The 22,899-nt window shown below is 42.7% G+C and overlaps 1 protein-coding gene across 3 annotated transcripts in view; it reads left to right on the top strand.

Annotated features, from left to right (window-relative positions):
* Positions 1-22,899, top strand: part of TTC28 (tetratricopeptide repeat domain 28) — a 169,067-nt gene that overhangs the window by 37,689 nt on the left and 108,479 nt on the right. The window contains exon 1 of one of the 3 annotated variants that reach the window (XM_040576633.1): positions 14,126-14,274. The exons of the other annotated variants lie outside the window; for them this stretch is intronic. Coding sequence (XP_040432567.1) covers positions 14,248-14,274 — 27 coding nt within the window. The 5' untranslated portion in view covers positions 14,126-14,247. Of the gene's footprint in view, positions 1-14,125; positions 14,275-22,899 lie in introns of those variants that run through there. 3 annotated transcript variants of the gene reach the window in all.

Raw genomic sequence — 22,899 nt, 5'->3', positions numbered from 1 at the left:
GGCTGTAATGATTTGGAACAATTTGTTGTAAAACTTCTTAGCTTTAGAACTTTAAAGTCATGCTTACTAGGCCCAAGCCTTTACACACCTTAATTAGAAGGGATTTTTAATCAGAAGGTTAACAGTAAATTTATCTTAAGTGGTAGGTATAAGTTTATTGGCAGCACTTTACCTAAATTATGATACTCACAGAATGGCAATTGGGTAGCAAGATGGAAAACTGACGTTCATTCCAGGTAGTTTCTGAAAGCCTGCTGTGTTGTCATGTAGACCAGAGTGAAAATATGTGACCACGCAAAGCAACTATTATCAAACCAATTTCTCTTTTGTCTTTCACTGCCTCTATATAGAGCACATACAAAAAGACATCCTATGCAAAAGTGAAATTTGAGATCTATAGAATTTTCTCCATCTCTCCTAGATCTTAATAGTTTGAGAAGACTTTAGTTAATTCTTGCCCTTTCTTATATTTGCTTACACTAGTCAGGTAATTCATTCTTGTACCTGCATTTTTAATACTTCTTGCACATGTTCAATAGCTGCTGTCGGAGCTATTGCCTATCAAAGTTACTTGCCAAGATCTCTTTTCCGTATATTACATTTTCAATTCTAAGTGTGTTTTCTATGCTACCTCTGGATTATCATTAACTTACTGTTGTAGTGCTTGGAAACGAGTGCAGTAGGTGAGCACTTCGCGATAGTGAAGCTGCCTTATAGCCAGAATACAGTATTAACTAATTTACATATCTCTAGAAAAGACATTTTTCAGAAGCCAAGAATGACCAAGAAAGCCATTACATTATTTCCTTTTGCATTCATTTATACTCTTTTTCATTTGCTCATACTGACTTTGTTCAGCAATTGTTTGTACTGAATAAAGCCTTGATTTCTGTGCATACTAATGCTGGAGTCATATGAGCCTGCAATAACACGTCAATCAAACAGTTACTTCTATCAAATTGTATCGTTTTGAGGATTAAAGAAAGGAAGCTGTATAAGAAATTTTGCCATTAATGTGCTTGCTGAAAGCTAGAAGGAAATATGGCCATGTTTTCCATCACTGATGTGCTATTTTAAAAAAAAATATATATATATATATATATTCGTCTTGAGTTAGGCATAGTTTTACAAAGCTTGAGAGCATAAATCAGATTTTATTTTTCTTTTTGATTGCCAGACTTACTTTAAAGGTCAGTTTATAAATTTAGCAAGTATAAGAAATTATTGGTCCATTCAAGTCTAGTGACTGAGCTTTGCTTGTAGTAGCATGGTTTGAAAAGACCACATCCAACTATCGATCTGTATTACAATGTGCACCATATTATCATGGTACAAACTCTGATTTGTTTTAATGTACAGATTAAAAGAAAAGTTTCAGGTTGGCTGAATGTCTGAGGGAATTGGTAATGTGTTATACAGATTTAGACTCACTAGCTTGGGACTGTGTAAGTTTGTGAAAAATTGCTAGTTGCTCAGTAGAATGGAATTGCTTGTTAGTTCTTATGATGTTTAGATGAGAGTGACTGTGTCTTTAATTGGCATTAAGCATTTCTGGCTGATAGTCAAAGGAGAGGCTGTACATGGAATGGGTTGTGGAGCCTGGGCTCTGAATTCTGCTGTGGCTGCAAGTAGTAGTTTTTATTCTGAGGATTTCAGACATGTTTGCACAGATGCTATGGGGAATCATATAACAATACTTGCTCTTTTCTATTTGCTCTGTGCATGTGTGAAGAGCCCCTGTTTCAGGGGCATCCACTGATAATACCACTTTTTTTTTAATCGGAAAACGTGCGTTGGAGAAACGGGGAGGTAAAAATGAGTGCACGTGACTCTTCAAGAGTGAGTTTGTGCTTTTGAGTCTGCAATGGGATCGCCTGTTAAAATAAATATTTAGTAAGAAAAGAGACTGATTGCAAAAATAGTTGTAAACTTGGTTTACATAATCTTTTATTGTGTGGTCTAAATATTTTTTTCTTTAAAATGTATTTAAAATTAATCTTTTTGACATCAGTAACCACTTATATAGATGCAACTTGATTATTTTCTTATTTTTATTTCTTGCAAATAGCTTGCCCCATGCTCTTCCTACCAAGCTTGGGTGGAAATTGCTGCATGGTTGGCTCCTTCTGTTCCTTCATGCAGAAAACTGTTGATACCTCTCTCTAAGTCTCATGTTCTTTCACTGTTGGATGCTTGAACATGAAATATTAAGTGAAACACTTAAGTTCTTACGTATTTTTAGGCTGCAGCCTTGTTTGTGCTACAATTTACCTAGTTATTCTTAAATGCTCTCACAACTTTATGCTGAAAAATGACATTGCAAGTCAGGTTCTGAATACATGTTCTGTGATGTAGCATGCTGGCCTGTCCATTTTACAGCAAAACTAATTGCATCTTGACATGGTCACTGGCTATTTAGGTTCTTGTTTTGATGAGCTCTTCTAAGCTTATGGTGAAAAGTAGTGAAGTTACATAAAAACACATCAGAAACACTTCATCATGATGGTGAATGCAGTAGACTACACCTATATTTACTCATCCGATAGAAATATTCCTTCTGGAAAGAATGGGCTCTGTGAGAGTTGGGATGCACTGCACCCCATAGGGTTAGATGGGTTTGCTCGCTGTAGACACTGTGAAAATGTCTGGGCTGACAGCAGTGTCAGTAATGAGGACAGTATGAGTTAAACCTCCATTTGGATATACTTCTCCAGCAGCAAGAATTTTATGTATAGACCCTCAGAGTGCAAGTTGTCCCCGCTCCAGCGATTTCAGCGATGCTGTATAGTTTTATAGCACATCAAGATTGTTTCTTATAAAATTATCTCAGACGTGACAATGAAGTTATTTTTAACATAACTGTAGCCTAAAGAAATAACTGCTCTTTGAACATCCATCTAAAGATTTCTGGTTTTTTTTTGAGCTTGTTGGCTGTCTGAAGAAATCTGTAGAAACTCTGTCACTGTACAGAAGGTAAGTTTATTCCTTTCTTCCTTTCTCATAGTGCTGTAGCATAGAAAAGGGCTGCTGTATAGCTTCAACACTCTATGGTTTGGTGAAAAGATGATACTGAATATGGATGAATTGTGTCACATATCTTATTCATGTATTCCCAACTGAAAATGTGAACAGACACAAATGAAATTCCTCTTCCACATTTTACAAGAAAGTTCAGCAGTAGAACTGTCTGTCATTGTAAATCAGTAGGAGAAGACTCCTTAGAGAGTTATAAGTGCTGTTTCTGACTGTTACAGGATCTTTTCTTGAAAATCTCAGGGCTCAGGAGTAAGATAGGTGTTGTAACATACTTCCATTTCCACTGTGTAGAAGAGAATTTTTGAATTGACAAAACAGATCCTTTACAATATGATAGTTTTATTATGTAGCCTTTTCAGAGGAAAATAAAAAAGAATTTTAAGTTGTGTTGCATTTCTCTAAAGTTCTGTGTCCTGAAAGGCAGGATGAACTATGCAGCATCACAAAACTCTGTAACTTCCTCCCCCTGTAAGCTCCAGAAAAGGTGTTTGTTAAAGCAGTTTGTGTTGGACTTTGTACGCTTAGGAAATTAACCATATCTTAGGCAATATTTGACGTACATAGCCATGAGATAGGTTGCTTCGCAAACTGTTTGGCCCTGTCTGCTTCAGACTTCTTTGTCCTTTCCCTCAGTGGCAAACACTTTGAACATATTTCTTCAGGAAGCCTTATTGAAACATCTACCCACAAAAGAGATGGTCTCTGAGTAAGTTGAGGCTTGATACTTAATTTTCTTCAGCAGCATATAAAAGGCTGAACTTGGTGGAGCTCTAGTGAAGAAATACAGTTTTGTTTGACCTTGTCTCTTGTGGCTCCTGGTAAATTAGATGATTCATTTCACTATGCAGCTAGTTGCGTTTTTTAAAGGAAATTAATTACTGCAGTTATTCTTTCTACATCCACCTTTATTTTCGTGACTATTCTCTTTAAATGATCCCTTCATTTTCCTTTCTAGCTTTTCATAATTCATGACCTTATTAAAACTTCCTCTGTTCTAAAACACTGATTAGTGAACACAGTATTTTTGCGGTTCTGTAATGTCGCTTCTTTTTGTATAATTATTTTTGGCTTGCTCAGTAACATGCCAAGATTCTTCCTACTAGCAGAGGAATTCCCCAAGTTCATTCTTCTTTCCTATAGTGTTCTGTTTTTCCCTCGTCTCCCAAGGTGTGTTAGCATTGCACAATATTTGGGGTTATATGCTGGCAATTTGGCTCATTTAATTCATTTTGTTTTTCAGTTTCTTCTTGTCATTTTCAGATATGTCTGGAATGCACCCCTTTGGGAGCAGTGTCTATGCAAGCATATGATTTCAAACTATAATTAAAAATGTTCACACTTGGAACATGGCTAGGGGTTGGGTAGTTGTTTTCATTCTTCTAGAATATTTGTGGATCTGTATTTCTACAGTGCTGGTGTTTCTTTGAAGGTACAACAGCTGTCTGCTTTCCTGTTTGGTGTTTTTTCATATTCAGGCACAGAGTTCCTTTCATTTTTACACAAACCCTTTTTTAAATCTCTTCCTCTTCTAGCAAATGTTTGTCTCAGAACTTTAGTCCAAGCATCATAATACAGTGAAGAGTAAGATGATTATCAATCTCACTACTCTCTGCATATAAACAAACTTAAATTGCAGCTGGATTCCCTGGAAAGAATTAACACAAATATGTTTAAGTTGTACTACAAGAAGCAGGCAAAAGGGGTTCATTAGGATCGTGGGAAATAAAAGCAATAATTTATATCACTTGTTGATCAACAGAAGAATTACAGCAGAAAGTTGACTTATGCAAAAGAGATCATGGCTTCTCTAAACTTTAAAGCTTACCTTTTTTTTAATTAATTTTTTATTTTTTACTTTTTTTTTGTCAACCTTGAAGATGAAATTGTTGCATTTTTGGTAACTGAAGACCTATTCATTCTTAGATATGCAAGGTAGCAGGGTAGGGTTATATTGCAGCTGGACTAATGTGACCTTGTCCATAGAAGTTCCCCTGCCTCTTTTAATTTCCTCTCTACTTTATTATTTCCCTCATGGATGACTTTATGCTAATTTGTTCATACATAATCTCTGTACACTGACCATTTCGAAAAATGTGTTTTTTCTGAACTTCCATCTGACAAAGACAAAAAGTATATACTGTTGTTTTCTCCAGGGTAGATGCTAGAGCAGCCCAGAATCATGACATGAAGATATCTTAATTTAAAGGGGCTTCATTAAGTGTCATATTTGTTGAATGCAAAAATGCAATCAGAATACGATTTATTTTTAGTACAGGGCAGGATAACAGGCACATATGATGTAAATTGTAGCAGAGGAAAAACAAACTCGGGACAGGAATTAATTTGTTGAAGTAACATCTGACTTGAATGTGCCCTGACTGGTAATCACTAAGTGGCATAAATAAAAGAAGGTCATAGCCATTACCCCCTTTGTCTAACTCTGCCATGGGGTCACATTGCATCATGTGCTGTATACCCTCAGAAGCACAGACTCCGAATCTTCTGAATCGGTTGGCAAACTCTGTTTTTATTCAGGTTACGACAGCATTTTAGGTAGAACATGTGCTGTAATCTGTGTGGGTCTACATGTATCCCATTTTCTGCTATTCAGCTGTTCATTGTAAAGCTGTCATGTGCCATCACTGGATAGGACTGAAGTTTTCATGACTTTATTTATGGTTTAAGCAGAAGCGGTATCCCTCCGGGCACTGTCTAGGGATGAGCCTACTGTTTATGCGTGACACCTGTATTCCTGTGATTCCTATTGTTTGTGTGACATCTGTGTTCCTGTGATTCGGGCAGTGCTGCCAGCAGGTCCCCCTGCTCAGCGCTGGTGAGGCCATGCCTGGAGTGCTGGGACCAGTCCTAGGCTCCCCTGTACAAGAGGTGGGCATATTGCACAGAGTCCAGCGAAGGGCCATGAAGATCACGGAGGGGCTGGAACATCTCTCCTGCGAGAGAAGGCTGAGAGAGCTGGGACTCCTCCGCCTGGGCAAGAGAAGGTTCAGGGGGATCTCATCCGTGTCAATAAATGCATGAAGGGAAGGTGCGAAGAGGAACAAGCCAGGCTCTTTTCAGTGGTGCTCAGTGCCAGGACAAGAGGCAACGGGAATGAGCTGAAACACAGGAGGTTCCCTCTGGCATCAGGAAGCCCTTTTTTTCTGAAAGGGTGACTAAGCACTGGCACAAGTTGCCCAGAGAGGTTGTGGAGTCTCCGTCTGCGGAGATACTCAAAAGTTGCCTGGGACATATTCCTGGGCAACTGGCTGTTGATAGCCCTGCTTGAGCAGGGGTTGGAGCAGATGAGCTCCAGAGGTGTCTTCCAACCTCAGCCATTCAGTGATTCTGTGGTTTATTGCTTATCGACAAACTGGAGCCTCCAGGGTTCCCACAAAGTGATCCAGGTGCTAAAGGAGAGTATGCTTTTCTGGTTTAGCCGTGTCCGTTTTCATTCTAAAATTTGTAGTTTTCAATAAACGGTAATGGTTTAAACTGCTGATGGCTAAAATGCACGTCCTGTAGTATGGTTGGGGTTGCCTGGCAACGAGAGAGAGCAGCTTCTGCATGCAGGAACAAAACCGTCCTCTGAAATCACTAGCATGTGAAATGGGAGCGTTTCCTCACAGAACTGCAGCATTTGGGAACAATTCTTGGAGATGTAAGGGAATATTGTGAATATTGGAACATGGAACAAAATTGTGGTTGTCTTTGAATTCAGCTACTTAAATTCAAAAATATTTATTTCTAAATTCCCCATGCGTGAGGTCTTCCTCTCCTCGACCTGACAGCACTTCCTGTGAATTCGCTGATCTAATCCTTGCTGATGGCTGCGCAGCATTGTTGCCAGTCCTTTGGGTCCATCAGCACTGGCTGACGAGGCATTGTGGAGTGCTGTGAAGCACAGGTGCGTGGACATGCCACACCCGTGCACAGACAGGCAAACATGCCCATGCGCTCGCCTGGTCTCTCTTGCTCTGACGTGCTTGTTTTCTTTCCCATGTGTGCTCTTCCCCTCTGTCTATTCCTCCTCCTCCTTCTCCTCCTTCCCCCTGCCCTGCAGCCCCTTTGGAGAACTAGAGCGTAAGTTGAAATTTTTCTTTGGTGTTTTTATTTATTTAATCACCTTAATTTGTACAAAAGGAGAATCCCATAAAACTGAACTTCATAGGAACAGGACGCTTCTGCTTTTCCAGTGCAGGGAAGCTACTCCTGCCTGTGTCCGCTCTGAAACAGCACTGCAGATTAAACCGGAAGCCTCATCTGAATGAGGTCAAGCTGTATTTGTAAAGTTTTTTGATCAAATTAGCAGTGTTGCTAAAGAAACAGCAAACTTCCTTGACATCTGTTTTTTATTACCATTCTCCTCCTCTTAGGTGTTTATTTTTTCTTTTCTGTGCTCAAAGCCACTTGACAGCTAGAATCCAGGTCTGCTAGAACCAGCTAGAATCAGGGTCTGCAGCTTGCAGGTGTCAGGAAAAAAAAAACTGAAGTCAGCAAGGTGTTTACAAGAATCTTGGTTTTAAGGGCAGAAAGGCAAAAGCTCTTAACACTGGCTAGTTCTTTTCACCTGCAATTTGGTCAGATGGCCCATGTGTCTCTAGCATTAGAAAATACGCACTTGGGAAATGTGAGGGAAGAGGAACCTAAATCGATTACAAGTCTTAAAGCATCCTAATAAATAATGGTATGAGGCGAGAAAGCAGTTCAAAGGTTTAAGGGAAAACAGTTGTTTTTACTACAATGAACAGTGATAAACATTTCCATCAGCTTATGTTCTAAGGAAAAAGATGAGCAAGGAAAAAGGTGGAGTGAGATGGTCCTGCTGGGATGAATGTAAAGTCTGGGCTCCCTGGATTTTGCCCTTGCTTAGGAAGAATCTAAATGCTACAACTTCAGTCATGAAATTTACTACTTTGATATTAACCACTTGGCTGGAGTTACAGCAATGACTTAGTGTGAATCCACTTCAGTTACTGGGTGTTGGCATGTGTAAGGCCATCCTGCCTTAGTTTTCATCAATACCTTTTGAGTATATCCAGATAATGCTTTCCTTCCTCTAATGTCCCTTCCTGGCTCTCTGTGTAGTAATGTGGATTCTTTAGAAAAAGTACTATTATGAAAGACTAGGAAGGTGCCTCTTGTACAATTTGTTTTATCGCTAATAAATAATATATGCCATGTAAAATAAGGCACAGTTTCAGTGCTCTGATGTAGAAGGGAGTTCTCTTCAACCTAAAGCTACGTTCTTTTGGAATCTGCAAAAGTATCCTTGAGGAGGTGGTAACTTAGCCTTTCCTTTGTAAGATGCCAAACTCTGCATGCAATAGGTGTGACAGATGCAGTTCATCAGAGATGGGCAGATCAGGTGCCCTGTTGTTGTGATATGAAGCAAGTGCTAGATAGCTACAGGTGATTTATTTTGCTCCTTGAATTTCTCACTTGAGACAGCAGATGGTAATGGAAGTCAGCAAGGGAGGATTTGTAGAAGTCCTTTCTCCAAGAGAGGTCAGATAGCAAAGAGGATATATTTGGTAAATCTTTTGCCCCCCACCCCCCCAGGTATTACTTTGACCCACATCTTGATCAAATTATAGTTGTCTCCATAGCAGCAGTACTTGTGCTTGCTATGGAAAGAAGGAAGGGGAAGTCATAATTAAAAACAGGTCCCAAATGTGTGTGGGTTTTTTTTTCTGGTCAGAATCATACAATGACACAGCTGAAGCTTCTTTGGCCAGTAACAGTCACAATTAACAGATAGAAAGCAACCACCTTCCTTGGTAAGATACAGTTAAAATTTAGAATATATTCCCTACCCAATGAACTATAGAAATACATGTTTTTCCATGAGACTATCACATAAATATTTTACCAGCACATCATTACATTTAAATAATGCATCTCTTTTGACGAAAACAGCACTAGCCAGCAAATTTCTATTTGTGACTGAAACCTTCATCCTTAAGCTTCTTGATCTGGAATTTCCTCAGTAAATAATTAGCTTTTCCCATGCAAATAAAGATGGATTTGTCCCCCCATATTTATTTCTGAATATTTTAAACTTCAGCATAAATGTGTGCTTCTGAAGAATCAGGGTGCCATACCATGGGAGTTTAGTTATTTCTCCATGTTTTGTTGCTCTTTGTCCTTGCTACAGATGAGTTTGAATGGTTATTCTGTTAATAAGAGGCTCACCCTGGTGTAGGCAGAACTCTTTCTAGTTCCTCGTGTGGAAACCTGTAAATTTGAGTGTGCTGGGCTTGCTTGGGATGGTGTTGATTTTCTTCATAGCAGATCATACAGTGCTTTGTTTTAGATCTGTGACCAAAATAGTGTTGATAACACATCAGTGTTTTAGCTATTGCTGAACCATAGCTACACAGCATCAAGGCCTTCTGTTCCTCAATCTGTGATAATGTTCATTTCCTTGCAGCTTCTCTATCTATTATGTATAGATATGCATGCATAAATACTTACTTTCACGACGGAGATGCCAGAAGAGTCTCTTGCTATGCTGTGAAAGGAAAGATGATGAAACAGGGCAGTATGCTGTTCTCTTTTCTGTGATACAAGGCATGGAATAGGGCTCTCATTTGTAATTCTAAAAGGTGTCGTAAAATTTGTAGTCCCATTTGTTTCACAAGGTATAAAAGGGATGGAGTTTTATCGCAAGACTTGGTCCATTAAAAGACAGCTGCCTAATTCGGGGGGCAGAAGCCCCAAATGAGGTGGAAAATAGACACATGCATTTGCGTATGGCCTGTAAGAATAAGTTGTGTTTTTTTTAATGCATATACATGTCTTGTTCATTTCTGCACTGCAAGCAAATTTTTGGTGGGAACTCTTGCTACCTCTTCTGTTTCTGCTTGTCAATGATCTGTGTTGGGCAAATAACGTTCTAAACTAGACCTACTTTATGAAGAAAATACTTTAAAAAGTGTGTCTAGAAGTCTGGGTGATGAGTAACAAGAAAAGAAACAGACCATTCCATGTCCCTTGTTCCCTGTGACTAGCACGGAAGAGAGATCTGTGCAAAAGTCCATTCCCTACAGGCTCTAGTTCAGGTACCAGCACTTGAGAGGGGATTCTGTATCATAACAAGATTAGCCTTAATCTTGTATTGATATATTTGATCATTTCAGGGTACCAACGAATAACTTGTAATTAGTGACATGCACCTGCAGCCCCCAGAAAATTCTGCTTGGATGGCCAGCTCCCTCCCTTGCCCCTCCAGCTTAATGAATCCACTTGCCAGTAATAAATAGAATTCTGTAGACTTTTTCCTTATCTTTGGTTCATTTCAATTCATTCAATTAAGCAACCAGTTTTTCTCAGCTTCCTTCCTGTGGAAGGAAAATTCCAGTGGAATTTTCCAGATAAGCATATCCTTATTTCTCAAAGCCTTGTCCTTGATTTTTTAGCCTGGAATGTACCCCTGTGAAAAGAGCTTTTTCTGCCTGGCTAAACAAAGTGTTTTCCAAAGTGATTTGCAGTCTTTTGAAGAGCGTCAGCTGCTGAGATACAAACCCCAGGTAACCTAATAATGAAAATGATCCATGCTACTGCTATACGGTGTAGAACAATCAGTCAATCTTTATTATCAAAAGAACAGGGCCAAATGCTATAGGCCAGTAGCAAAATGCAACAGAAACAAAACGTAGATGGACCAGAAGAAGATAAAGAAAGCATGATGTGCAAAAATGTTGTAGAAGCTTGTATTGCTTTCCCAGCCTACTGTATTCTTGTGCTTTTCTGTGCACTGTCATATGTACTATGATAATGCTAACTGACCCCAGCACCTTTAGCTGAAGTTCATTACATCTTTCTTATATAAAGAAAGTAATTGGAGACTGAGACCAAAGCACCTTTAGTGCAGAGGCTGGAAATAAATTTTGATTGTCAATTGCGTAAGAATTTGCCATAAACTAATGTCTAAACATGAGTTAGCACTTACTGATTTCTGGTACTCTAGAGAAGTGAGATTCTTTTCAGAGCTCCAGTACAGTTATTGCTACGCTTTGAGTTGCCTTCTTACTAATTCCTAGACTTGGAGATGCCTAGAAGGATTTTCTGAAATACTTTTTCTCTGTTGTAGTCCACACTTGTTTGGCAGCTGTAGTAGCTCAGATCAAGCGTGGTGTATCTGTCTTCAAACAAATGCAAGATACGGTATGTGTGTTCAGTGTGCTGGTTTGGGGCAGGCTATGTGATGGAAACAGAATCATTGTAATGAATTGAAAGCCGCTTTAATAAACTTGTAAATAAAATGATTTTATTATGCTTCATGAATTTGCCTAGGGATCTGTCCATTAGGAGCCTGATCTACATCCCTCTTGCTGTGTTGGTGTCTTGTTAACTGTTAAAATGCAGGCATCTTTCAGACTTCGTAAGATCAAGTTGTTACTCTAATCTTTATGAACCTGCTGAGTACTGTCTGACTTACCTGCTTGCTAAACTGTAGAATGACTCTGTAGAGTAGAATGAGTTGAATTCTCATACACTTCAGTTAGTCTAACTTGCAGTCTGATTACCAAACCATCTGCAACAGGACTTTTTTCTACTTGAGGTATCTGTGGTTGCTTCTTGGTGATGCGGTTCTCTTGACTAAAGGGAATTTCAAGGTGAAGCAATGATATTAGAACTCAGAAGTTAATAAAAATGAATGGTTGTGCAAGGAAGGAGATAGTACATCAAATAGTTATAGGCTCTTGAAACAGATAATTTGAAGAAGACACTTTCATTTTTTCTTTGATTTGTAAGAATGACATTTAATATCAGGTATTTCTTAATTACACACAGAGTTCTTCTAAATTATTCAGCATCCTTAGGAGAAGAGGGACAGGTATTTGGTGCAATATACTGGACTGTCATCTCCACAGTCCCAATTTTATAAATGCCAGTAAATCAGGGAAAGGGAACAAAAGAAAAGTATTGGTGTAGTTAATCATTTTACTAGCAGACTTTGTGCTGACCAGCCAAAATGCTGACTATTATTCACTTACGAATATTAGAAGGGATAAAATATGTTTATTCATTACTGATGTATGTTTGGAAGAGAAAACTCTGCTGATTCCAGAGGTATGGTCCATTCACTCAGAATGAATTCACAATACTGTCTCTTATTGAGAAGATATACAGAGCCTGTCATAGGTTACTGACATATGAGGCCTAGTCCTATACAGGGAATGATGGCACATGGCTCTCTACACACAAGCAGTATTTTGAGCCAAGGATGACAGGGAGGGGGAAGCTGATTGTTACTTTTCAGCCACTTCACTGTTAATGAACTGAGAGGGGTTTAACTGTGATGGACCAACATTATCTTCCACTTTGTGTTCATATTCATGCACGTGTCCAATGATTGAGACTGAACTTTACAAAGCCCTAGTACTTGAATTTTCTTGGCTTTGCCGATTACTGGAGAAAATGAATCAATTCACTTTGAAATGGATGTGAGAATTTCCTTCTGGTGATGGAGATGAAAGCTGCCAATGTAAGAGAATGATTTCAACATTTTCTGGCATTTGAATGACTACATACTGAGTAGCTTCCAAGCTCGGAAGAGAATCAGGGACTTTTTCTTTTTTAAAAAAAAAACACTGTTTTCTTTAATTTTAAAGAATTCAGATAACTCTGACTTTGAAAGAGTGAATAATGTTTACCATTTCCTTCAGATACCAGGCATTTATAGTGCCTTTATTCTGGATATGTTCTATGGCTTTGAAAATAGTGTCAACGGTATTTTTTTTTCTAAAGCAGGAAAAAAATATAGCTGAAATGCCAATCACTGGAGGAGTAAGAATTAAGATTAAGAGTCAACCAGCTTGCTCCCTTCTGTGACAAGTTTGTATGCACAGCTCCTGCTTTCCTTCCTGGTAATTATCTTTACTCAGGAGGAATTTCAGAAACCTCCTGTTGATCATGTCAAAACAATACATTTTGCAATCCGTTCATGAATTAAATTAAGCTTCTTTCTGACAGCATCAACGGTAACTGACACCGTCTGATTCTGAGCACTTACTTTCTTTACTGAAATATTAATTTTGCCCTTCATAGAGCTCTTCAGAAGCGTCAGAGGGACTACGGCCTCCTTCAGCTGGGAGATGCGGGAGGCGAGCTGGCTCTGGCCTCCGGCCCCTGAGCCGCCTGCCCGGGGGCGCCCCGCGGCGCCGCCCCCCTCCCGCGCTCCTGGCTGCTGCCGGGTTCCGGCAGCTCTCGGACCAGCGACTGCGCGAGCCAGAGGTCGGCGTCCGCGTGCCCAAGGGCTCCTGTTCGAACAACAGAGCGCTGACAGCGCTTGGGTCGTTCTGAACTTAGGGGCGCGTTTTGCCTCGTCTGTGTTCTGTGCCGCGAGGGCCGTGCCGCAGTTCTGCACGGGCTGGAAGCGCAGCCTTTGTTTTGGGGCGGCCGTCTGAGCCGCGCGTGCCTCCTGCCCCCGCCGGGAGGGCGGTGGCGCGCAGCCCTGCAGTTTACCTCTGCCCTTGGCAGTTCTGCGGTTCTGTTCTCCCAGCTGCTGGAGCTCCGACGGTCCGAGCCCAGCGGTCCTGCGGCGGGTCGGTGCCTCGCTGCCCCCCCGCCCGTCCGCTGCACCCCCTGCTGCCGGCACCCGCGGGGCAGGGCGCGGAGCCGCGGGGGATGGCCGCGAGGTGACCGCCCCGCGGTTCTGCCGAGTGCCGCCACCGCCTCTATCGCCTTCGTTTGTCGTCGCTTCCTTTCCAGAGAATTCCAAATTCCAGAAATAATTCCGCGGCAGCCTCCAGATAATTCCCAAGTGTAATTACCGGAGCAGCTCCGCGGCCGTGCGCGGGCCCGGGCCGCGGCGCCGCCCCGTGGGAGGTGGGGGGCGGGGGCGGGCCCGGGGGGCGGGGCGGGGGGGCTCCGCCGTCGCCCGCGCCCCTCTCCGCCCCCGCGCGCGGCGGGGCGGTGGGCGGCGCCGGGCCGGGCCGGGGTCTGGCCCCACACGCGGCGCTGTGCGGCCGCGCGCTGCGCGCGGGCGCTGCGGGTCCGCGCGGGCCGCGGGCGTGAGCGGTGCCGGCGGGGCCGGCCGAGGAGAGCCCCGCTCCCATGGCCCGCGCGGCGGGGCCGGCTCCTCTCCCGCGGGCGGCGCGGGCCGGGCGGCGGGGCCGGGCAGCATGAGCGGGGGCTGCGGCCCCGCTGCGCTCGCCGCCGGCGCCCGAGCGCGACCTTGATGCTCTCCGTCCCCGCTCTACAAATATGATGAAATGGCAGCCCCGGAAGAAGGTGGGTGGCGAAGCGGCTCCCCCGGGGGGTGCCCCGCGACGGAGCCGGTCCCGGGATCGGTGCCGGCTGGGCCGCGCTCCCCCCTGCCCCTGCCCGCCGGCTGCCGCCGCCCCGCCCCGCCCCGGGGCCGCCGCCTCGGGCCCGCTCGCCCCGCGCCCGCGGAGCGCCCCGCGTGGGCCGTTCCCTAATATGGCTTCCTCGCAGCGGGGCCGGGCAGCGGCCGTGCCACGGCGCGGGTGGCGCTCCGGGAGGGGCCGCCCCGCTCCGAGCGGCGCCGTCGTCGCGGGCGGCGGCGGCGGCGGGCGGCCCGTGGGACGGGGCTGCTCGCTGCGGGCCGGGCCGCAGCGCCACGGCCGCGCGGCGGCTTCGGCGGCTCGGTGCGGAGCGAGACGTTTTCCCTAGCGCGCTTGGCAGCGCTTTTTATTGACGTTCTCTTAAGGGGAAATCTCGCGAACTGGGTGCGCTGGGCTGCGCCTCCTCAGCAGTGACCCCCTGCTCCCGGCAGCTGTGGGCTGTTACACGTTTTCTGGTGTGGTTTTTCGTTTGTTTGTTTGGAAAAACCTGCTCGAACCAGCAGGGCTCCTTCTGTCTTTGTAGCATGATGTGTGATACTGTGTTTTACATCAGGGAAGAAATAGAAATCATATGTGAAATGCATGAGGGCGTCTCTCGCTCTGAGCGGTAGACACTGCAATAAGCGGTGCTCCAGAAAGTCCCGACCAGAGGGTGCACTGCCGCCGCATCTCCAAGGAACCTGTCAAGCTTAGTGTCGCTGATCCCTCATCTCTTCTCAGCTTTTCTGAAGCTGTTCCTTTAATCGTTTTCAAGCAGGCAATTACTTACAGCGAGAGGAGTTCTTATTTCAAGTCGTTGTATCTTCAGCAGAATGAAGAGATGATGGGCAAGCTCCATGGGAGTTTCTGTATGTTTTCCAAGCTTCTCTGTGTCTTCTTTCAAATTCCTTTTAAAATGTCTACAAGCTATGGATTTTTAAATGTCTGTTTTTACTATTTTCAACTGAATGTGCAGTCACTCCTGTGGTTATGGCCATGGAAACCCCTCTAGGCCATGGTTACAGCAGTATCGGCTGAACCGCTGAAATATTATTCTTGGCTGCTGGCTGGACTCCTTGACTCTGGAAGATTCCGTTTCAAGTGTCAGGATTCACTCTGCAGTGCTGGCTCACCCGTTGTGCTTAAATCACAATGTCAGATGTTATTTTTTTTTCCTCTGCATTATTGTTTGTGTCCAGATAATGTTGATTTTAGGCAACCCAGTTTGCTTGTGTGGAGGTTACTGGGGACAGCTTAATTCATCTCAACTATGAAACATCTTACTAGTCTGAGTAAAAACTGATTCCTATTCATGCTGTGATGTGATGGAAACTATGTTCGTGTTGGAATAGGTTCTGTTTTCAGCTGTAGTACTGTACCAATAAAATCTCGGCAGAGATCGAGTTTATTTTGTCATTGTTGCCAGCATACTCACGTGAGTGTAGCCAGGATTTCTGCTGGCCTGGCCTGAGTGCCTTTGTAGTGTTGCAGTCATGTGCTTTACAGAGCAGTTTCAAGAAAATGACTCATACAAACCGCTCAGGAATGGCACTGCTGTTCCATTTGTTAATAGGAAGATCAATGCAGTTTTCACAAAACGAGAAGGCAAGTTTAGCAGCTAGTGTTCCTGTAGCCCTTGGTTGTTTATAGCTGCTGGTCATTTCTGATTAACAGTTTTCCTGCCTTTCACTGTTAAAATATCCAAAAATGAGAGCTGTAAATGTAAAAGCTGTGCGTGTGTACTGCTGTACTAAATTAGGAGTCTTGTTTGTTTTATTAGGTTTGTACTCATGTTCTTTTGCTTTCCCCCCCCTTATTTTTTCGTGAAACGTTTAAGGTGTTTTGTTCATTGAGGAGTTATTGCTTTTACAACCATTAAACTGTGCAGCATAGGGATTGAATGCAGTTTATTCACCCTGCGTGTAAACCTAGATGAAATTCCTTTGTTTGGTGGTACTGATAACCAGCTATCACCCGTGCTGCACAAGGCATTATGTGGCCTTCGGCTGATGTGGGGGGAGATTTTGTGTGTGATTAAAATATTGTTTTGTCATAACCCATGTATGTTTTTTGACATTTAGAACATTATTATAGTTTGCTAATTTTTTCCCTGTGCATCAGAATTAATAAAGAGTCTTCCTGTGGACTTTCGCCACTTGCCTCTGACTCCATTTCCCTTCAGGTCTCCCCTTACCTGACAGCGGCATCTCCATCTAGCCGGGGCCAATTTGGAGCGAGGTTGGTGCTGATTGCCTGGGCAACACTGCTGCTGGAATGCATTTCTCTGGCAAATGGTCAGCGGGCCCCAAAACTGCTAGAGCTGGGGTGGGGGAACAGATGGGGGGGGGTTGCCAGTGCACTGTATAAGAATGGCACGTACAAACTCAAAAAACAACAGGAAAGAGACCATCGTACAATCAAACCAGAACCATAGGTGTAAATCTAATCCAAGTGATTGCCACCTTAAAGATTCCTCTTACTTGCAGTATACAGCAGCTAGAACGAATCATATGTGCAAACACAGGGACCAGGAACAGAAATAAAAATGACTAGACCCTAAATAGAACAAAACAAATTCATTCTGGGAGGTCTAAAGCAGAGTGGAAGAGTTCAGGCTTTCCTCACAACAGTTGAATTCTGTATCTGGCTATGTTTTGAGCTGTGAATTTGAGCAAAGTTTCAAAGTTTAAAAAAAGACTGAATTGAAAACAACACTGTAAGTGTAAATTCTCAGTATCTCCAGAGGAGGTTTCTAGCAAATCAGGGTGTTAAGGGACCTGCAGTTCTATGTGTTCTGTAGTCCACTAAGCCTACAATACAGATACTCACAGACATGTATGTTCACTGTGTGGTTCTAATGCCAGTTTTTAAGTGGGGCTTTTCTATTCCTTTTTGGCTGAGAGCACAGGCTATATTTTATGGAGCTCAGTTATCATTTGTATTCATTCCTGTGTAAAGCAGAACTGTGCTGCTGCTGAGTACTCTGGGTTCTTTAATGTAGACAAAGCTTTAGACAGTAAATGCGGAAGATGTATTACATCACAGAGAAATACCGTTACAGGCTGTAGTTAGTCCTCTGTGCCAGCACAGAAGGTTTCATAATAGTCTGCGGAACAGTCAGGCACTGTGATGACAAACGCTGAAAAAACATCTGCAAGTAAAGGAAAGGTGTACATCGCACCCCACACACACACCTCCCCACTGGCCCCTATTCTGACAGCACTGAAATAGGTGCTAATGATTTTATTAATTAGTGGACTTGTGACTTGGCTAATGCAATCAAATGAATCTATTTAAAGTAATTCCTAACAAGCTGACAGATAAAGTTACACAGGCCTTATGTTCAGCGTATGAGATACTCAAGGGCTGTCCAGATAATAAGTTAATGCTGATGGAAAAACAAAAGATAAGTGGAAAGAACTGAAAGTGGAAGATACTCTTTTGAAAATCCTTTTTCAGCCTTTTAGTGATGTCTAAAAATTCTGTATTGTCTGAATTACGTTGATGACAAAATGTAGGGATGATCTTCAGAAATGGGAATAATTTCTGACTTTAGCAAATGCCTACATGGATTTTTTTTTTATTACCACCCACTGCCAGTGCAATGAAAACTCTGAAAATCCTTGTGAAAAAACAGTAACACAGTGTGTACTTCGAAACCCCCAGATTCCCGTTACTTTACAGTTCGGGCTTCTTACTGTTTCCTGGAAAGGCGTATGGTCCTTATTTCAAGAACTGACCAAAGAGGTTAAAAATGAGCATACGGAAGCATAAGAACAACAGTGTGAGTGAAAGTGAAATAAGAGGATGTGATACTCAGCAAAAGTAAGAACGTATTCTGTTAGCGTAGATATGAGTCATGCGTATCATATGCGTGCGTTCTAATCGTTGCGGATGCCAAGTCAAAGCAAAACCTGAAGTGTGGCCTGTGTGGTGTGCAGGTAGGAAGCCTTTTCAGTGTGGGGAGGGCTGGAGAAGATCATAAAGTGAGTAAATGGGGCAAGGAAGTGAATGTAACTAGACTGTCTTGTCTTGGTCAGTTCTTCCCCTGCCTGGAGAGGATGTGCTATATATTTTTAACTTGAAACTTGGAATATTGGTTTGAGAGGAACAGCTAAGCATGTGAGTATGATAAAATACAGGCAAAAAGAAACACGTTAAAAATGGTGGCAGCATTTGTCCTGGAATACTTACTAGAGCTCAAAGTGTAACTTAGATTCTTCCTAAAGGCAAGGCTCCGTAGCTTACCTGATCTAAGTAAATGCTGCTGTAGTTCTTTCTCCCCCGCCACCCCGGGCTGCACAGTACCTCTCAGACCTTGTGTTGGCTCCGATGCCTGTGCCATTGCACACAGAGCTGGTTCGGCAGGCTGAGCCATTTGAAAGCCAACCCATTGAAAACATGTTTAGATGTCTGGAGGCTCAGCTCCTTCAGCAGCTCACCACGCTAAGTGGGTCTGTGCTGCTCCAGTTCCTCCAGTTCAGGGCTGAGCAGGAGCCCTGCTGCTTGGTCTCGCGGCAGCTTCCCTGGCTTGGAAGGAGAGGGGAGCAGATGCTAGAAGGCATAGGGATGCTCACAGCAGTGTTGTTATTTAACACTTGGCTGCACAGAAGTTGTTCTAGCCCAGGACCCTGATCAAATGTTTGCTGGGAGATTTTGCAGTGTCTAATAATGAACTATTTATGTACTAGTGGCTTTGGGACTGATAGGCAAACATACTCAGGAGTCCTTTCAGCACTGATTTAAGTCAAGAAGCTTGGGGAAGAGGGTCAAGAGACCAAGGGACTTGTCGTGGGGATGGCACAGCAGTTTTCATTTGAGAAAAGCAGACTTCGAGGCTGCCCTGGAGATAGAAGTGAGGTGCTTTCATTCCACCCTAAATTCAGTTCTACCATGAAACCTGTTTTCCAGGGAGTCTGTGAGTTCTTGAGGAACATCCATGAGAAAAAGCAAGCTTGCTCTTTCTCATGGGTGCACATGTGCACACTTACAAACATATCAAACAACTTAAGAGTCAGTATTTCCCAGTTTGAAAGGACAGCAATACTTCAGGATCTTTAGTGTGGTATCTTTGTGCTTAGGTGGTAGATGATACTAATTTAGCTCTCAGAGCTATTGATTTTTATCACTGTTTTTCTAAGCCATGAAATGGACTCCCTGTTAGATGAGAAGAATATTTAATTTTTTTTATGCTCTTTGTAGACTTCATTTTCTATGCATGCATAGGCAACTAAAGGTATTGTTGTACCTTCCTTTTAGCTTACAAAGCTGCACAATAGTGATGGAAAACAGTTATTAAGTGTCGCTCTTGCTGTTGCGATCTTTTTTTTATGACAATGAGGAGCGAGACGTGTTTTCATATAAAATGTCTCTTTTATTATATGGAAATGCTGCTATTCCTATCAAAGTTGCTTATTGTTCCTTTTATTATTTACTAGCTTGCTACATTTAATTGAGCTAAATGAGTATTGTAAGATGGGCCCACGTGACATCTTTTTGCAAATTATGTTTGCATGCCTTTTCTGGGAGCATGAACAACTCTGTGACTTCAGCTATTTTAATAACCCAGATCTAGACATGTTTAGTTTCTTGCCTGAAATTTACATGAACGTGAAAACGAAGTTATAGGGCTGAGATGAGAATGTTCATGATCTCACCCGGTCTGAAACTCTACAATCAGAGTTAAATTTTGTGACTCCAGTTACGAATAATTTCTGTCCCTTTAATGGCAAATAGTTTGTAAAAGCACTTCACTGTTGCAGTTAGCATACAAAGATGTCGAATCTTTCCTGGAGGCTCACTGTTGTTTAGCCTGTGACTAACACCGCAGAGCATTCAGAGCACTGTGCTGGTGAGTCTAGCTGCCCTAGAGCTGATGCCTGAAGAACCATGTGGGTGCCTCCCACTGCTGTCTGGGGAGGCCCAGTATCTTGGGCAGCAGCGTTGTTTCCAAACTGGCTGTTTACATCTCCCCTGTAAGCCAAAATGCTGGGATGTTAATGTAGAGATACCCAAACATGAAGCAGATTGTATTTAGCTCAGTACTAACCAGTATAGATAGGCTGGCTCCTTGCTGCACTTCTATAGGGAAGGCTGAAGTACAAAGATGCTCAGTGTATCTGAGTTCCAGTTGTCCCAGATCTTGTTTGGGTAGAGCTCTGTACTGGCCTCACCTTTGGGCACACATCTTGCTTGGAAAGTGCAGGCTCTGAAGCCTGGATTCTGTGATGTAGGAACGGTTGAGCACTCCTTGGAGATAGTTGAGCTGTGTTTGGGATTGTTATTTCAGGCACTTCTCTGACAGCTCTGCTGATACAGGACCTGAACAAAACCATGCAGTTCCAGGAGCTGACTGAAGAAATCAGCCTCCTCCTCAAATCAGTTCTGATGCTATTTATTTGTAAAGAATCATGCTAAAACATATTCTGTACTAACCTGCCATCAGAACAATAAAACAACTGACAGATCTCAAGGTAAACTATGCTTTCTTCTTTTTTTTTTTTTTTTTTTTTTTACCTTGTTAACCTTTGTAAAACATTCTACTATTTTTACTCTTAAGTGGCAGGAAGGAGGGACTTAGGAGGCTGATACATAAAATATCCAGCTGTGTTATTTGTGTTAATTAGGACTTTGCAGAGTGTTACAACTTGGCACCATCCCATTTTCCACAGAAACGCTAATCTGTTATAGTTGGAGAGCCCTTTCATGAATTTCTGTACTCTAACCTTAGAACTTACTGAGATGCAGACCCATACCTGCCATATCTGGGTAGTGAAATGCCACTTCCAGTTTGCCAAACGTGGAGTGCATACTGCAGCATCTGCACTCCCAAAGTTCTTAGTTTCTTGGCATGTCCCTGGTGCCTTCCTGGCTGTGGGAGTTCTTGTTTCATAGTTACACCTGTGAAGTACCAAAGGGCTGTAAAGCCATGCATTTTGGCATAGTAATTTCTAAGCCACAAGTACTGTTGCTGTTAAATAATGTTACAGTTGCAGGACTTTGAAAAGCAACAGTCTTTGGAATAAAGCTTCCATTGCTGTGACCTTGTCATCCCAGTGAGCTTTCCTTGGTCAGCGTCCTAGGGACAGCCAGCCAGACCTTCGCATAACAGAGTCAATTCTGTTTCTTTTTTTTAGAAAAGCAGTTTTCTTTTAAAATTCAGCTTCTCTTCTTACTGTTACCTTCTAGATAGGAAATTTTGCAAAATAAATGTCCAGTGTTAGAGCCAGCTGTTGTTGAATTAGATGAGGCACTTGTATGCCCTGTCATGGGCTTCTAGGCCTGCATAAGGCTCTTGCTATAAAATGGATACTGTAGACAACAGTTGCCATCACAGTTGACATTCATAAAATAAAATTGGGTTTATGATTAGGCTTAATATTTCAATTCCAATTCTGTTGAATGTTAATCTATTTCTTCAAAGGAATTACTGAACTGTGTTACAAGAAATTCTTTGCTCTCTTCAAAAAGATGTGTGTCCCAGTTTGCTTTGGATGTCAGTAACAAATTACGTTGTCAGAGAGATTTTTATTCTCCTGGGGACTCTTTAAGATGGTTCTGCTCCAATTTGTTTGGGTACTAAAAAAAATTTGTCTGGATTTTTGTCTTTATATATATATAAATATATAAAATGTGTCCACTCGAAATTTTGAAATTGAGGGTAGCTCAAACAATCTGAGCATTAAATGCATCTTAGGTATTTTGGGTAATTGCTGTTATGATGGTCAAACTGCTTGGAGCAGAGGGAGTTGCACATGCAGCTAAGGTAGGCTCCTCTGATGTTTTCAAAACTTTGTTTTCAAGTGGATTTTTTTGTTCTCATACCTCCCTTGCACTCCCCCCAATAAGTTCAGCATTGCAGCAGAGATGCATCTCAGCTGGACCTGAGTACAAGAAGAAAGAAGTAGCTTGAGACTAACAAATAGACAAGAGGAAGTGGATTAGAACACCTCCTTAGGTCTCTTGCAACCTGAGTTATTCTGTAGTTTTATGAAATAGAAAGGCACACAGACAACTATACGGAGAAGGTGGCTTGGAAATCTCCAGAGGAGGTACATGGTTGGGGCCTGCAATGTCCACACCCGTGTTGTACAGTCCTAGTGTTGAAAGCCATGCTAGGCAGAGTGCAGCAGCTACAGGCCCTGCTTTATACGTCAGTTGCAGTAGACTATGTAAGGCAGGTTTGTGCATGCTGTTGTCTCTTGCCACATTGTTCAGCTTCTCCCAGTTGGCTTTGTACCTTCTGTGGACCCTGCCTGGCAGCCAGGTCTCGCAGAAGCTTGGCAGATAGGGTCACACAATCTCTAGCCCAGGTGAGAAGTAGCGACCGAAGAGGGGCTTTGTCCCTAGAGATTGTACAGTCTTTTCCTCTCTGCTTTTCAGTTACTTTAATTGATGCACTTTTATCTAACCCCAGTTCACTTCCTGCCGCGGGTGAAAGTCTTACTGCAATGCAGTTCTCAACCACCGCACTGTTATGCATTTATATTCTGTTCCATCCTGCGTGTTTACTCTCCTTAAGCCACAGATGATGTACATCTACTGCTTTGTGTGTATGTTCAGTGCCAGCAAT

The sequence above is a fragment of the Cygnus olor genome, chromosome 17 (assembly GCF_009769625.2).
Source record: "Cygnus olor isolate bCygOlo1 chromosome 17, bCygOlo1.pri.v2, whole genome shotgun sequence".
Classification (NCBI taxonomy): domain Eukaryota; kingdom Metazoa; phylum Chordata; class Aves; order Anseriformes; family Anatidae; genus Cygnus; species Cygnus olor.
The sequence above is the reverse complement of the archived record's forward strand: the minus strand, read 5'-3'. Positions and strand labels throughout refer to the sequence as shown.